The sequence below is a fragment of the Hyperoodon ampullatus genome, assembly GCF_949752795.1.
Source record: "Hyperoodon ampullatus genome assembly, chromosome: 19".
NCBI classification, from domain to species: Eukaryota; Metazoa; Chordata; class Mammalia; order Artiodactyla; family Ziphiidae; genus Hyperoodon; species Hyperoodon ampullatus.
Genome location: NC_136932.1, coordinates 41,026,588 through 41,043,740, shown reverse-complemented (window position 1 = coordinate 41,043,740; position 17,153 = coordinate 41,026,588). Strand labels below are relative to the sequence as shown.

At 43.6% G+C, this 17,153-nt stretch overlaps 3 protein-coding genes across 4 annotated transcripts; 1 reads left to right on the top strand and 2 right to left on the bottom strand.

Annotated features, from left to right (window-relative positions):
• Positions 1–5,747: 5,747 nt before the first annotated feature.
• LOC307067313 (uncharacterized protein C17orf100) lies at positions 5,748–6,125 on the bottom strand (the record flags this gene model as incomplete). Its single annotated transcript, XM_079724770.1, has 1 exon — positions 5,748–6,125. The coding sequence occupies one exon, from the start codon at positions 6,123–6,125 to the stop codon at positions 5,748–5,750; it is 378 nt and encodes a 125-aa protein (XP_079580896.1).
• Positions 6,126–6,529: 404 nt separating this feature from the next.
• Positions 6,530–13,504, top strand: MED31 (mediator complex subunit 31). 2 transcript variants are annotated; one of them, XM_079726272.1, is made up of 5 exons: positions 6,530–6,601; positions 7,490–7,567; positions 8,062–8,158; positions 10,024–10,056; positions 13,157–13,504. In XM_079726272.1, the coding sequence occupies exons 1-5, from the start codon at positions 6,574–6,576 to the stop codon at positions 13,347–13,349; spliced, it is 429 nt and encodes a 142-aa protein (XP_079582398.1). In that variant the 5' UTR covers positions 6,530–6,573; the 3' UTR covers positions 13,350–13,504. The 2 variants fall into 2 exon arrangements, with proteins under 2 accessions (XP_079582398.1, XP_079582399.1); XM_079726273.1 differs by lacking the exon at positions 10,024–10,056.
• Positions 13,505–14,591: 1,087 nt separating this feature from the next.
• TXNDC17 (thioredoxin domain containing 17) lies at positions 14,592–17,059 on the bottom strand. Its single transcript, XM_079726188.1, has 4 exons — positions 16,877–17,059; positions 16,201–16,282; positions 15,700–15,775; positions 14,592–14,828 (listed from the first exon to the last, which is right to left on the bottom strand). The coding sequence occupies exons 1-4, from the start codon at positions 17,019–17,021 to the stop codon at positions 14,760–14,762; spliced, it is 372 nt and encodes a 123-aa protein (XP_079582314.1). The 5' UTR covers positions 17,022–17,059; the 3' UTR covers positions 14,592–14,759.
• Positions 17,060–17,153: the final 94 nt, after the last annotated feature.

Below are 17,153 nucleotides of genomic sequence, written 5' to 3'. Positions count from 1 at the left end.
AAGCAAAATGTATGACAACAACAGCAAAAAAGTCAAGAAAAACAGAAGTATACTCTTGTAAGATTCTTATACTATGGGTCAAGGAGTATAATATCATGTTAAGGTAGAATATGAAAAGTCAAAAAATGTATATTAAACCCTCATGAAACTACTAAAATGAAAAGAGTGAATAAGCCAACAAAGGAGATGAAATGGAATAATTAAAAATACTAAATTAGTCTTAAAAAAAAAAAAGGAGAAAAGGCAACAAAGACCAGAGGGAACAAATATAAAACAAACGGCTAGATGGTAGATTTAAACCCAGCCACATCAATAATTACAGAAAATATAAATTGTCTAAACATCCCAAGTAAAAGGCAGAAATTATTAGGATAAAAAAAAAAAAACAAAAAAAACCCAACCAAGATCCAACTATAATACTAACAACAAATCTACTTTAAATGAAAAGACACAAATAGGTTGGAAAAAGATGCACCATCTTAACAATAATCAAAAGAAAGCTAGAGCAGCTATATTGATATCAAATAGATAGATTTCAGAGCAAAGAACATTACCAGAGATAAGGTTATTTCATAATGATATCAAGAAGCCATGATGATGCTAAATGTTTCTGCACTTAATAACAGAGCTTCAAAATAATAATGTTTTTGGAGTCTCACAGGAATGAGAGTGTTCTGCAGAATTCCGTATAAATGTTACTTCTGTCTCTCTCCTTTTCTATTTTTAGTATGATCCACTATGCTCGTTGTAAATTAAAGGACACTAGACCTACCTTCATTTGGTACCAAAAGACACCATCCTAGGAGGCAGTCACAAGTGGTGGCTGGCACCTCTGCTCCTGGCCAAAGTACTTTTGGCTTCTATGGACTTCAGTTTTTCCATCTGTACCATGAAGATCAACCGTTCGGAAAAAAAGTTTTTAAACGGTGAACTGTTTCTCCAGCCTAACAGCTTGTGGAACCCCCTAGAGGCTGGGTCAAGTACCAGCTATGCTGGGATGGGAGCAGCGGTAAGAATGGAGGAACCGGAATCCTGGGAGATCTAGATGGGCCCTTGACCCAAATACCTTGCTGGTTGGGCTCCTGATTCTTTCCATGGCTCATGTGATCTGGGGAAAGAGTGTTGTAGTAACAGAATTCTTTCAAGTATTTTCAACACAGCTGACAGAAAATACATATGCTGAACTTTGTAAGCTGCCTTCAGCTTACATATAAGTGAATGGATTATGAGAATGACAGGTGCTGACAGGTACTTAGTTTTTCCGAACTAACCTGGTTGGCAACAACTGAAGGCAGGTCATGGCTACTACCTAGATCAGTAAGTCTAACAGATTAGTAGATGGAGCCATGCGATGCCTTCTTGGCTGGGAATAGAGGGACAGCACTGCTCTTCGTTCTTCATTGCACGCACGTTTGGCTAGCGATTGTATACCATGTCACAGATACAAAAGCACCCGCGCTCCTTTGGAGCTTCCAAGACAAAGTGCGAAGGATGATGACACACAGTATGGGTAGCACACACTTAACAATATGCAGCAGGTACCTTAAAAATTATGACAGATATAAGCTCCTTTAACATACAGGATCATTTTAAAGCTGTGGAATCTGATATACAGTATATATGACTAGTATCTTGTCACATCCTTTTTTTTCATGTCTCTTGTCTTTTTTGACACTTTCTTTCTCTGTGTATATCTCTTTGGATTTCAGTTTGGAAATATGAGTAAATGAAATTGGGAGGAAGAAACCTAGGTAAAAACCCTTCTTATGAAACAAGCGTAACAAAAAGAAAGAGCTACCAGAATCCTATATCCTTCCAAGAGAATCAATCATCTAGAAACCAAGTCTTTGGCTTTTTCACAGTAACCTTCCAACCATTTTTCCAGGTATGACTAAGAAGGGGGTTAGGAGCACTTAATGCAGAAAGGTCTAGAAGGATATACACCAAATTGCTGACATGAATTATTTCCAGAGGATGGAAATGGACAAATTACTAAACTTTCTTTACACATCTTGAATTATTTAATTTGTTACATTAAGCACCTATCGCTTGTGTATTAAAAACATTGATAAGGAACATTGTTAAAGTAACTACTTTGTTCACTTAAAAAACACTTGAGAGTGTATATAATGCACGCGGTCTGTCACATTAAAAAGAATGAGTAAGCTCACCAAAGACTAAAATTCCGAAGTCTAATTGTTAGTCTACACCAGAAGTTTTATGAGGCAGAAGCATTAGGGTTGCCTCTGGGGTTTTCTAACGTTTCCCTGGCCTGAGCCCCTATCTGCCTGGGAGGCCCAGTGCGCTCCCCTGTAATTAAATGAGGTAACGTGGTAACGACTGAGCACAGTGCCTGCCAACAGAGAGTACTCTGCCTCACAAGGAGGTCCCACAAAATCAAGGTCTTTACATCTTGCTAGATGGGACGGCCTTTCCTCCTGGGATAAATATCATACATTGTTGAAAGCAGGGATGTAAGGTCTCCTCGAAAAGCCACATATCTCTCCCCTCTGACAGTTCCTGCCCTGACATCTGACAGAGACCACTACCTCTAAACCTTTTCCCATAGCAAATCTGTCATGAAGTGGGGTGCTTCCCCCAATGGACCATGCTCTAGCTTTCCAAACTGCTAGAATCTTCAGGGTTTGTCAGTGTTGGTACTATTGCCATTTTGGGCCAAGTGATTCTTTGTCGTCGGGGATGGGGTGGCGGATGACCCTGCGCACTGCAGGATGTGTAGTGGCATCCCTGGTCTCCACCCACTAGATGCCAGTAGCATCCAACCACTACGGTTGTGACAACAATGCCTCCAGACATTGCTAAGTGTCTCCTGTGGGGAAAACTGCCACCAGTCGAGAACCACTGTTTTATATCAGTTCAGTCGTTCAGCCATCGCACGAGAACCTGGGACACTGATATCCATGCAACAACCTCCAAAACACCCCCACACACAAAACCCCCGAAAACGTTGAACTTCTGAACCTTTAACAACCCTCTTCCCAGGAGCAGTGTAATGTTGCCAGTGAAAGTCAAGTTTTCAGAAGCATTTGTCTCACATTTCAGTGCAAACTTTCTCCCTTATTGGTGGCTACCAAAGGGCTGCAGGCAAGGACAAGTTAGGTAGGTCAAGCCAGACCCTGCGGGGGTGAGAGGGGGGGAAGAGGTGTTTAGCCAGCTGGTGCTCCCTGATGAACAAGAGCTCCAATCCATTCATGGGCATAAAGTGAGCGAGACAGACTGGCAGACGATTGTCACTCAGTCCCCTGGCTTTAAATACCATCTATGGACTGATGACCCTACATTTTATATTTCCAATCCTCACCTTTCTCATGGCAGCCAGCCTCTTACAGTCAACTCCACTTGGGTATTTGATAGGCATCTGAAAATCAATACGGCCAAAATGGAACTCATTTTTCCTCCTAAACCGATCCTCCCCTAGTATTTCTAAGCCTAGTAAATGGCACCACCATACACCAAACAAGCCAAAATAGAAGCCATCCTTGATTCTTCTATTCCTCTCTTTTTTTTTTTTTTTTTTTTGCGGTACGCGGGCCTCTCACTGCTGTGGCCTCTCCCGTTGCGGAGCACAGGCTCCGGACGCGCAGGCTCAGCGGCCATGGCTCACGGGCCCAGCCGCTCCGCGGCATGTGGGATCTTCCCAGACCGGGGCACGAACCCGCGTCCCCTGCATCGACAGGCAGACTCTCAACCACTGCGCCACCAGGGAAGCCCTCTTCTATTCCTCCTTCCCTCACCTTCCATATCCATCAGTCATGTCAGCTTCGCTTCCAGAACACATCCCTAATCTGCGCTCTTTTCTCTAGCTCCACGTCTGCCACCCTAGTATAAGCCACTATCATCTCTTACTGGACCACGTTATTAGCTTCCTAACTAGTTCCTGTTTCCTCTCCGATCCCCTACACATCAGGGTTTCTCAACCTCACACTATTGACATTTTGGACTAAGTGTGTTAGTCCAAACGTAGTTCCCTTTGCTTGGGGGAGGAGGGCTGTCTTGGGCACTGTAGGATGCCTGGCAGCATCCCTGGTCTCCACTCACTAGATGCCAGTAGCAACTGCCCCACTCCCACATCGTGACAAACGAAAAAAAAGTCTCTAGACATTGCCAAATGTCCCTTGGGGGATAAAAATCACCCGAGAACCACTGTCCTACATCCTACACACAGGAACCAGGATATTTTTTAAATGCAAAATGCATCATGTCACTCCCCTGCTGAAAACCCTCCAGAGTCTTCCCACTGACCTTAGAATAAAACCCAAGCTCCTTATCGTGGCTTTCAAGACCCTCTATGAACTGGCCACTGCCTGCTTCTCTAACATCCTCTCTTCCACACAACGCTCTCCCTCCCTAAGCTCCAGCCACACTGGTCTTTTTTTTTTTTAAATAAAGTCTATTACTTATTTATTTATTATTATTTTTTATTATCTTTTTGGCTGCATTGGGTCTTCATTGCTATGCGTTAGCTTTTCTCTCATTGCAGCGAGCTGGGGCTACTCTTCGTTGCAGCGTACGGGCTTCTCATTGTGGTGGCTTCTCTTGTTGCGGAGCACAGGCTCTAGGGCGTGGGCTTCAGTAGTTGTGGCGCACGGGCTTAGTTGCTGCACGGCAGGTGGGATCCTCCCGGACCAGGGCTCGAACCCATGTCCCCTGCATCGGCAGGCAGATTCTCAACCACTGCGCCACCAGGGAAGCCCCACACTGGTCTTTTTTCTGCTCCTTGAACAGTCCGAGCTTGCTCCCCTTCACCCCTTGGACTTGGCTGATTCCTCTACCTAAAATGCACTCTCCCCAGACCTTTGCATGGCTCATTGTTCACTAAACAAGTCCCAGATCAAATGCTGCCTAATCAGCAAGGCCTTCCCTGACCACCCCGTCTAAAGAACCCCCTTACATCCTCTATCACATTACCTGTTTATTTCCTTCATAGTGCTAATCACGATACAAAACTCTTGTTTTGTCATTTGTTGTCTGCCTTTTCACTAGAGTGTAAGCTCCCCAAGAGCCAGGACCCTGTTTGCCTTGTTCACTGCTATAGCCCAAATGCTAAAATAACACCTGGCACAGGGTAGGTGCTCAATAAATATTCCTCCCCTGTACCTCAAATCACAGGTCAGGTTTCCTTTCTAAGATTATTCTTGACGGTGGATGTAGTTTCACTTTGAGCTACATTTGACCTATGTTAAAATGTGTGTGGCTTGGGCTACCATGCACAAGGGCTTGGCGTAAAGAAAATAACAATTTTGAAACATAAACACAGGCCAACTAATTAATTAAGGAAAGTCCGTTCCTTGCCCCTCAGGTTTGCTGCAGGCATATAATCATTCCACTGGTCATGACTTCAGTTTGCTCCTTGTCCCTAAATTTGAAGCAGCAAAGGTCGTTCAGGGGCTAAGAATCCAAAACTCACCTGCCTCAGAGGTTCAAACAGTCTCTTTGTCCATCATCTCAATATATACAATATCTAGGGCCCGAAAATTTTTGTGCTGGCTTCAAGTTAAAGTAGCTCACTGGGTCAAAGGCAGGAAAGGATGGTCCAAGGTGCAGCAGGGACAATGAATGTTGGCTGAGTCCCGAAACCGCAGCTTGGCTCTTAAATTGATTTGTGGTCCGTTTCCAGGAAACCAAAGATAATCGGTCCACCTGGCAGCAGGCTGGCTGCGAACGGGAGGCAATTCTGCCCTGGCCAAGGGCCATGGCCCTCTCGTGGCCCCAAGGAAGGAAGCATTTCATCGGGCCTTTTGGACATTTTGGCGAGCGGCCGGCTGCTCCCGCCGCGGCGGGCTCTCCACGCGGTGCAGAGACGTCTCCACCCGCAGAGACGAGGCCCTGAGGCGGCGGGAGGCCGTCTCCGTGCGCTGCGAGGCGGTTTCCACGTGCTGGTAGGACACCTCGAAGACGCGAGGGAGCCGTTTCCCCGAGGGGGAGACGGAGCGCCCCTCGCTGCGGCGCTGGGTAGTCTCCACCTGCCGGGAAGACCTCCGCACCTGACGGGAGGTCGTCTCAACGCAGTGGGACGAGGTCTCCACGCGGACCGTCGCCGTCTCCTCGTAGCGGGCGGACTCAGCCCGGGGCGGAGAGGGGTTTCCCCCAAGGGTTGAGGCCATCTTACGGGGGTAACGGAACCAAGCAGGCCTCGCGAGGCCGCATTGCCCCACGCTCCTCGACGGGTTACGTCACAAGGTGAGGAGTGACATCACATGGCACTGTGACGCACGCACAGCGGTAGCCTAGGATCCTACGACACAGGGACGGGCAGGAACAGTGGTCCTGGCGGGGACTGGTGACGGCCCCTTTGAAACCCTGGGTTGGGCCCCACGCTAGGTCAGCCCCCGCATCGCCCCCTATCCTGTCAGGAGCCCGCGCGGGCGGAGGCGGGTACGGGCCAGGCCTGGGATGGGCGGAGCCTCCCGCCCCCGCGCGAGGCTCTGCCCGCCTCCCCGCATCCCACACTGCACCGCGGCAGGAAGTGGGAGCCTCGGCTTCCGGCACCTCCCCCGCCACTCCCGGCGTTCGCGGTGTTGGGCTGTTGGCTGCTTAGCTTCTTTGCTGGTGATGGCAGCAGCCGTCGCTATGGAGACAGGTGAGTGGCGCTCGGCGCCGTGCGTTTTGGCAAATAGAACTATCCTGGGCCCAGACACCTACTCCCGCTTCCCCGGGTTCGCCTTCCAGGCCTAACTCCCTGCAAGGTGATTGTTCGGACCGGGAGGGGCGAGGGCTCTTCTAGCGTCTGGAAGGGCGAAGGTAGTTTGGCCTTTTCAGAGTTTGTTGGTATATCCTTTCTCCTCACTTGTTATTCAGACACCGACCCCACCGTCTTCCGGCTAGGCTAAAGGAGAGATTTTGGATTATAAACCGCTTCCTCGATTTGTTTTCTGCGTCTTAAATGAGCTTGCATAAGTTTAAAATATCGTCCACAAACTCGTGTATTATTTTGCCACTGACGCCTCTCACCGAAGCACGCGTTCCCTGATCTTGCGTTTTCGCCGTGGTCTCTTTCAGCTTGCATTCTGAACTTTTCTTGATAGGTTTAGCGTTTGCTTTGTTTTTGCTGAGCTTAATCACTTAACAACTTGTAACACATTATTAAAGTAAGGCAAGGCATAGTTACCGCAACTTACCGCAACAGTGGTCAATGTTAAAATGTTAAAATCCCAACATAGTGGCTCACGAGTGATAAATGTTCTGCCCGTGTGTGATCCTGTTTTCTTTGATAACTTGTCTTTAACATTAGAGAATTCATTCATTCCTGATTAAACATTCCTTTTAATCAGGGCTTTGCTTTCCTTAGACTTTTAAGGAAGGTTTTTCTCCTCCCTCAACCAGTTTAGGAAAACCTTCACATGCCCTTCTTTATGTAGAAGCGTATCCCATCATTAGTCAGGTTTCTTTACTGCTGTTTTCTTTCTACAAATCAATATTGTATATGGTGACGTTTATTTTGGATGGTTTTTGCTATCTTCTCTCCTAGATGATGCTGGAAATCGACTTCGGTTTCAGTTGGAGTTGGAATTTGTGCAGTGTTTAGCCAACCCAAATTACCTTAATTGTAAGTTGTTGAGCACCTCATTGAATTGAGTAGCTATTTATAATTTCTGATAGAAGAGTTGCAATTCATAGTTCCAATTCATAGTTGGCCCTTTGTATCCTCGGATTCAACTGCAGTTGGTTGAATCTTCCCATACGGAGGGTGACAGTACTGTCATTGTCATTGCGCTATGTTATTTTATGTGAGACTTGAGCATCTGTGGGTTTTGGTGTCTGGGGGGTCTCTTAGAACCAGTCTCCTGTGGATTTGAGGGATGACTTTAGTATCTACTTTTGTACATTCTCAATTGAACAGAATTATTGCTACACTTATATTGGTATATATATAATTGAGCAAACTGGGACTTCCGTTGTGAATTCAGTGAGTGTTGGTGGTGGGGATGTTATGTAAGTAAATTTTTTGCTTTTATGTTAGGACTCACAAATCAGTAGTCCAAGGATTGATTTGCTCTACAGGTTTTTTTTTTTTTTTTTTTTTTTTTTTATGCCTTTCAGTTCTTGCCCAAAGAGGTTACTTCAAAGACAAAGCTTTTGTTAATTATCTTAAGTACTTGCTTTACTGGAAAGAACCAGAATACGCCAAGTATCTAAAGTAAGTTTAATTTTTATAGTCCTAAATATGTGTGTATTTTATTATACTCCAAAGCACTGATATTTAATAGACATCTTAGTTTCACATTGGAAAAAATATAGTTTGAATCTCTGCACTTCTTTTAGTTGTCTCCATTTTAATACGAGACACACTGATCTCTAACTTAACTTGGATTATTTCAGTGATATACTCACCAGTATCCCTGCTTTCTCCTCACCATCCCCCGCCCCCAAGCCAAACAAAGCAGAATCATTTTCTACACAGAAGCCAACTTGGTATCTGAAAAATAGAAATCACAACATTCCATTAGAACTCTTCAGTTGCTTCTCATTGCATGCAGAGGAAAATCTAGTCTCTCTTCTCAAGCTAAAGACCTGTATGATCTGGCCCTGTCTTGTCTGACCTTACCTTGTACCACTCACTCCATCTCACTGGGTTTCTGACCCCAAGGAACCCACAGTCTACATATGCAATGACATAGCCATAGCCTGAACATGAAAGACCATAGAAAGGGGTACTTACTTGTAAGGAAGGTTTTCTGGAGGAGGTAGCCTTACCTGAGTCTTAGTAGCTGCTTATTTTATTTTATATATTTTACATAATAAATATATGTATTTATTATTCAAGTTGTGCAATAGATGCTTTCGTTTTAAGGCTTATGAATTGCAAGGAGCATACTATAATCACGAACTTATTCCTTTTTTTTTAAAATTCTGCTAATTTGCAGTAGTGCTATAGCTTGCTTTTTTTTTTTTTTTTTTTTTTTTTTTAATATTTATTGATTCATTTGGCTGCACCAGGTCTTAGTTGCGGCAGCAGGATCTAGTTCCCTGACCAGGGATCGAACCCGGGCCCCCTGCATTGGGAGTGCGTAGTCTTAACCACTGGACTGCCAGGGAAGTCCCCGAACTTATTCCTTTTTAATGGTAAAAAAGAAACCGTGAACTCCCACCTGTGCTTTGTCTTAACTAGGTAGTCAAAAAGCAATGGTGAAACTTTTAGTCTTTTTTTTCCCTAAACAAACACAAGTTTGAGAGGAAAATGTTTCAAACTTGTACTCCCACTTTTCTGATCTGTGTCTCGTAACAAGGAGGATGTGTGAAGCCCACATCCTCCTGTAGCTTGCAGGACCCTTGGCACCCTTACTGGCCCTTTATAAAGAACCACTTATTCATTTAATAATCCAGAGAAAAGACTTTTTTTTTATTAGATTGCAACATGTTGTATGTATGTAGACTTAGAGACTCAGTTTTGGACACTGAGCCCTAGACACCATCAAGTTCAGTTTCACCCACAACATTGCTGAGATGGTCATCTACATGCTGGCTGGAGGTTTCCAGTGAGCACATACTACTCCATTCAGGGGCAACCAATTCCATTGTAAGCTAGACGCTAGAAAGTTCTTCCTTGTATTATAATATGATATACCTCCATGTAACATCAACCCATGTTGAGTTTTGTACCTGAATTAATCCAGAACCAATCTATGCCCTCTTGAGGAACAGCCATTCAGATATTTAAATTCAAGAGAGGTTGCAAATTAACCCCCATTTCATTTCTGCACAAGGTTTTCGTTTAATAGTTGCCAACATTTGAAGATTAGAAAGTTTCATATTTTAATCCAGATTTCTAGCTACTCTTTAAAATTCTGGATGATCTGGTAACCCCAGGTCTTTGTTCTCCCAGGTCAGCCACTGGCTAGGGCAGAGGAGCAGCTGCCTCTTCTGGACAGTTTCCACCATTTCACTAATAGCCACGACTTGCAACTATAATTTCTCTCTTACAGCTTTTTTTCTCACCTACCTTCAGCCATTTCTCATGTGCCCACCTTTGGATATTTTACACTTATGCCTTATGTTTTTCAGCCAAGAGCTGAACACAGGCCTTCAGATGTCAGGGTACAGTGGACCAAATAGCTTTTTTTTCTTCATATGGACATTATACTTCTATTTGTTCAACTTAAGTTTACATTACCTTTTTTGGGGGGGCAGGGAATGAGGGGGCAAGGATTCATATTGTTGACTTGCTGGGAGCTTTATGTCAACTAAAATCTTTCAGTTCTTATTTTCATCAATGCTATTAGTTTAGTTCTCCATTTATTTATTATTTATTTAAAAAAATCTAATTGCAGAACTTTCCTTTTGTACCTCTTCTATTTCATCTTGTTGGTTAATGCTATAATTGTAGCCTATTAACATATTTATAATTCCTTATTTTGTCATGTAATGTATTCTGAGCATTGTCTCTACAAGTCTGATAAATGATCACTGTGTGTCTAAGTTCCAGTTACTAAATGCTACTTGAAGACCATTCTCTCAGTCATCACATTAACTTATTTTACAGTTGAAGAAACTAAACCTTAAGGGAGTTTAAGTACCTTGTTTGAGGCCACCCAGCTGGAGAATGGCAGAGCTGATTTCAAACCTAGGTCTTTTTTTTTTTTTTTTTTTTTTGCGGTACGCGGGCCTCTCACTGTTGTGGCTTCTCCCGCTGCGGAGCACAGGCTCCGGACGCGCAGGCTCAGCGGCCACGGCTCATGGCCCCAGCCGCTCCGTGGCATGTGGGATCTTCCTGGACCGGGGCACGAACCCGTGACCCCTGCATCAGCAGTCGGATTCTCAACCACTGCGCCACCAGGGAAGCCCTAAACCTAGGTCTTTTTAACTACCAACAATGTCCTCATGAAAAGGAAATAGCCAGGGTAGGTGTGAGTAGGGCTTTCCAGGCTTAGCTGCTGACAATTACAAGCAACTATGTATCTTTGGAGTATAGGAAGCAAATGTGTAATAAGGACAACATGGTGTAGGGCCCTGCTACTCAATGTGGTCCTCAGACCAGTAACATTGGTATCACTTGGGAGCTTGTTAGAAATGCAGTCCTCAGGCTCCACCCCAGACTTCCTGAATCAGAGTCTGCATTTTAAGAAGTGATCCATGGGTGCATTAAAATTTGAGAAGCACTGCTGTAGTACACTGTCCCCAAACTTTAGTCATTTGTATACCACTTGTACAATTTTGGCTCTATCTGTGTACTCCCTATAAGACTTACTGTTTTTTAATTGACTCATTTAAATTTTATGTCTTTTCTATTTGAAATAATTTTACTTAAAAACAAATGGAAAAACAGTAAGAAGAATTCCTGTATATTCTTCCCCCAGATATTCTAAATGCAAACCTCTTATATAATCATAGTAGTGATCAAAATCAGAACATTAACATTGATAATATCATCTGATCTTGTTATCTACCCAGCAGACCTCACATTTTGCCAGCTGTCTCACTAATGTCCTGTGTCTGGGGCAGTGTCCAGTCTAGGCTCAGATGCTGCATTTTTTGTTGTTGTTGTTTTGTTTTGCGGTACGCGGGCCTCTCACTGTTGTGGCCTCTCCCGTTGCGGAGCACAGGCTCCGGACGCGCAGGCTCAGTGGCCATGGCTCACGGGCCCAGCCGCTCTGCGGCATGTGGGATCTTCTCGGACCGGGGCACGAACCCACGTCCCCTGCATTGGCAGGCGGACTCTCAACCACTGTGCCACCAGGGAAGCCCTCAGATGCTGCATTTTGTTGTCATGTCTTAGTCTCCATTAATCTGAGTTCATCAGTCTTCTTTTTTTTTCCCCCCATAAGTGTGACACAAAAGTGATGTTATATCCTTCTTGGTATATCAGGAGTCATAGGATGTCAATTTGTCCCTCTACTGGAGATATTTTGGTCACTTGGTTGAGGTGGTGGCTGCCAGTTTTCTCTGTATCAAGTTACTATTTTTCCTTTTGTATTTAATACGTATTTTGTGAGGGAATACTTTGAGACTATGTAAATATCTTGTTTCATATTTCATTCTTTTACCTAACTTTAGCACCTATGGAAGATACTTGCTTGAAACAATTTTTACTGTGGAGATTTTCTAATTCCATCATTCTTTATTCGTTTATTAGTTGGTATTCAGTTGTAAGGAACATTTCCTTGTTCCTGATTTATTTATTCATTTAAAGAAGTTACATCAATATGGACTCTTGAATTATCTTGTGGGTTATAATTATGTATCTTCTTGATCCCAGATATAGCCAGTGGGAGCCCCTTCACATTGGCTCCTGAGTACTTTTGACATTTCCCTATAATTTTTTGAGCATTTTTCTTTCTGGCACTACATAATATTCCAGGCTCATCTTGTACTTTCCCTCTGTTAGCCTTAGAATCAGCCATGTCTCCAACCAACCTTGGATAATTCTATATAAAACCCATGATCTGGGCACTCAGTGTGCTCATTGGTTTCATAGCTTCTAGGCCCTCTCAACACAAAAAGCTAGAAATTGTGTGTGTGTGTATATAAATATCTATTTCTATCTCTGTGTGTGTATATATTAAAAGCCATGAGTTCATACTGATGTTTTCAATCCCAACTCAGTAACAAGATTCATTCTAGCCTTCCCCCTTCCTTATCTGAAACTCTTTTTTTTCTGAGAGCCAGAAATTTGGCTTTCTATCTACAGCATATTTACTTAGGTATTTGCTCAACCTTAGAGTATATGTACTTAATTTCAGAATTGTTATATCCCTATGGAAAGCTAGAATACAATATTTGTGCTTAGTTCTGAGACTGACTCAGTTTTAAAATAAAAGTTGTCTTATTGTTTATGGAAAACCAGTAGGTATTAATTAAACACATAATTAATTACTAAAATAAAAAGTGTTCATGTTCCTCACCTTGGAAACCACCAGAAGAGAAGAGCATGATTTGTCCCCCAATGTTGACTCCGTTTACCAGTTACTGTGTGGTCTTAGGCAAGTTATTTAATCTTTCTGAACTTAAGTTTTCTCACTTTTGAAAATTTTGCAGACTTTTGATGCATAAGCAGGAAAAAAAAGAACTGTACTACCAAAGTGTACTAAATTAATGTTACAGAAATGGTAGGCTGCAAGATCGCTTTTAGGTGAGTAACTGAACTAGAGCGTGGTATTATTACGTTATGTCGATCATTAACTTACAAACTTAACCCCAGGTACCCTCAGTGTTTACACATGTTAGAACTGCTCCAGTATGAACACTTCCGTAAGGAGCTGGTGAATGCTCAGTGTGCGAAATTTATCGATGAGCAGCAAATTCTGCACTGGCAGCACTATTCTCGGAAGCGGATGCGCCTGCAGCAAGCCCTGGCCGAGCAGCACCAGCAAAATAACACCTCAGGAAAATGAACAGTTGGATCCAGACCCGGCTCTTCAGACATGTATATATTGCTTTTGTACAGTGAAGACAAAAAAAGACTCTTCCTATGTACCTTTATTGTGGTAGCACCTAGAACCGTTAGTGTGCTATTTAACTGAACTAACTTTTTATTGTTAATAGATTATTTCTGTTAAACCAGAATTGTTTTACTTTGATTTCCCTGTGGATTTGTAAGCTTTTATTAGTATTTAACACAGTCAGCTGAGTAAGAATAGAAATGTTAGGTGTTTCAGACCAATTTAAGGTAGGGGGGGGTGGGGTAAGGGGAGAGCCACCGAGTATCCCAGACTCTAAGCTGAGCTCTGTTTTCATGTACAGTGGGGCCTGGGACAAGTCTGTCTCCTGGAACCTTGCTGTCCCTCAGATCAGCTATCCTGCCCTTCATCTACAGAGTGAGAGGTGTGGAGTAAGTGACCTCTTTACGTCAGGCAGCAGGGACTGCATAAAGGTTCTTAAATTCTGCAGGGCAGGAGACATGCCTGTATCGCCAGTTGCTTTGCAAGAGAGCTTTAAGGAAGAATCATTGATATGTCACTGACCTAGTAATGGCAGGGAGAAGATTGGTGGTTAACTACTAATTGGACTCTTGACCTTAAGACTAGAACAAAGGTGAGGAGCCTCAAATATCTGTGCTCATTTGGGAAAGCTGACCTTTATTTGGCAGATACCACAAAGCAGGCACAATGTTAAGTGCTTAGTTGCATTCTCATTTTATCCTCAGAACGATCCATGTTCATAAAGGAGGAAACTGAGGTTTAGACAGGTTAATGGTTACACAGCTAGTAAGTGATAATCAGTGAGACTGATTCACAGGCTGGAGTCCTTCCCATCGCTAGGTTATATGGTCTCTGACCTCTCTGCCACCCGCCTCATCCCAAGTAGTGAAGCATATTCAGACAGCTGTAACAAAACTGCCAGCATTAAGCAGAGGCTGGATTAGATGTGCTGTGCTTCCCTTCAGTGGTTAGGTTAAGTTCTACATTCTAAAGCCAAAGAAGGCGTTTTAGGAATAACAGTTCTTTGTAAATTCGTGGAATTTAAGGTAAAAGATCCCAACTCCTTTAGAGATTTGGAAGCTGTCTACTGCACTATTAGGGGCTTTTAGGTATTTCTGTCATCTCCAATAATAGCTTCCTTTGTGCTATTACTGCCACTCCTGAAGAGTTATTTTACCTATGGTAGCTTAAAAATATCCATATATTAAAGCAAACTGAGGGTTCATGAGCATTTTAATAGCACTCTCTATTGTTTAGACATGTACCAATTTTTTTACATCATCATTTATTTACTTACTGCTAACATGAATTCAAAGCAAGTATGCAGATTCTTTTATACTAGAGCAAATCAGGAAATAAAGACGTAATTGCCATCATCAAATCTTAATCTTCAGAGAACAACATCTCCACGAGGTTGGCCTGAAGACACTCAGATTCTACCAGTTTTTGAGGCTGTAAGAGAACAACAGTCATATCTTAACCCACAGCTACAAAAATGTTATTAGGAGGGGAATGAGTTGTTCTACCTTGAATGACACAAGTCTTGGAACAGAGAAATTATGCTATTCAGAAACTATTAACTAGTTGTAACAAGCTTTATGAAATAGTTAAGATATTTACCTTAAGGTGAATCATTAAAATACTTGGCTACGTGGACTAAAACAGGAGACAGGAAGCCCGATGTCACCCCTTCCCTTTAAGTCTTTAATTTAGAATCCCAGGGCCATGACTAAACTAGAGGACATGCCCTTTCTTTTCATCCAGAATTATGGATTAAGTCGAAAACAACTATTGATGCCACTGTTTTAAGGAATTGTATGTTAACCAACTTTCTTCAACAGTGCTTACAGAATTTTAAAATAAGAATGGCTTTTAAGGGGCTTCCCTGGTGGCGCAGTGGTTGAGAGTCCGCCTGCCGATGCAGGGGACACGGGTTCGTGCCCCGGTCCGGGAGGATCCCACATGCCGCGGAGCGGCTGGGCCCGTGAGCCATGGCCGCTGGGCCTGGGCGTGCGGAGCCTGTGCTCCGCAACGGGGGAGGCCACAGCAGTGAGAGGCCCGCGTACCGCAAAAAAAAAAAAAAAAAAAAAAAAAAGAATGGCTTTTAAAAGGCATGAAAAAACCCCTAATATTTGCATTATTAATAACTTATTGGGATAGGCCATAGGGATGGACAGCCATGTGTATTTTGAATACATTCTGAAGAGCAATGTGATATTTGGGATGAAATGTCAAGATCTTTTCAAATTTGAATCCAGAACAAGTTAAAAGAGTTTTGATAGGGTGAACTGTATCCCCAACACAGTTAAAGAAAGATACTCACTGTTCCATATTTAAGTAGTGTAGGCACTGCAGTTAATTTCAACTTTTTCCTGAAGTCATTATTTGGATCTTTCCAACTATTTCAGAAGGAGAAAGTGATCATGAAAAACATTTACTTGGTTTCTTACATTCTGCTTGGTATTTGATATATTCCCACTTTCAGTCTTTCAATAATCATTGTTTTTGTTGTAAACATTTAAAAAACCTTGACGTCTACAACATATATTCTCCTGTGCAAAGTTTTCATTTAAGTGAATATATACTAAGATATAAAATAAATGTAAAGACAAGTTCTGAACTAACATCAGGCCAAATTATTGAATTACCATTACCCAATACAAATGGCTGAACATTCGAATTTTTAATTTGTATTTAATAGCTTCTAATTGCTTGACTTATCCGACTGCATCTTAGAACTCGGAAGCTGAATCACAAGACCCTTCCCGCCTAAATTTGCAAGTCTAGTGCATGTGTGGGAAATAGAGTACGCATTGCCACTTACTAAGGTTTTTCTCCTACTTGGCAGTAGATGAACACACAGCCTTCACCAACATGCTTCAGCCCCTCTCGTACGACTGGTTCAGCTTTTTAAAAAGTTGATAGAAATAATTACCAACTTTACAATCAGGCACTGATGAACAGCGTCCCCTCCCCCTCCCCTCCCCTCCCCTCCCCCTCCCCTCCCCTCCCCTCCCCTCCGTCTTGAAAAGTACAGAGTTTATCCTGCAGTTAACTGAGGAGATTAACAGAAGTCACATGATTTTTCCTGATTTTTTTGAGAGCCACTTTAAGGGTAAGGACCCACTCTCAGTCCTGATTTGTCCCCAGGCCACAGCGCCCAGAACAATGAAAGACAAATATTTGCTGACTTATCATAAGGAGACCAATTCACGTCTCCTGTAGGACACTAATCACGTTGGGGAAGTGAAAAGTTCTGATGGACTAGATTCCAAGATTACCTGGGTCGAATGGTAGAAGAGCACACTTGGCGGGGCGGGAAGGACTGAATAGGAGGAGAGTCGCGAACAGGGTAGGAAAAGGTAAGGTGAGAGCTCATATCGCCCTGCGGGACTCCGGTAGCAAGACTCCCTCCGCTTCCTCTCCACCCCACTCTCTGGCCATAGCCTCGGCCTTCCTGCCACTCCCTCTGGGCTGCAGCCCCCGAATCCCGGCCTCACCCTGCACGCAGTCGGGGCACCAGCTTTTGCCTTCGGCGTCCTTAGAACCAGAAAAATAGGCGAAAATGGCCTTGCCACTGTGCTGCTCCACCGCCTGCATGAACTCCTCGTAGCCATACACGCTCACCTCTTCGTAGCGGGCCATCGGGAGAGCGTGCCTCGGACAGCTAGAGGTGTCTTAGGTTCGGCTGCCGCTGGGAGGAGCTCCATGCGGGGTGGGGCGAAGCTGTTTCCGGGTGGGCGGGGAGCTGGGCAGGGCCTGAGAAAGCAAGCCTGG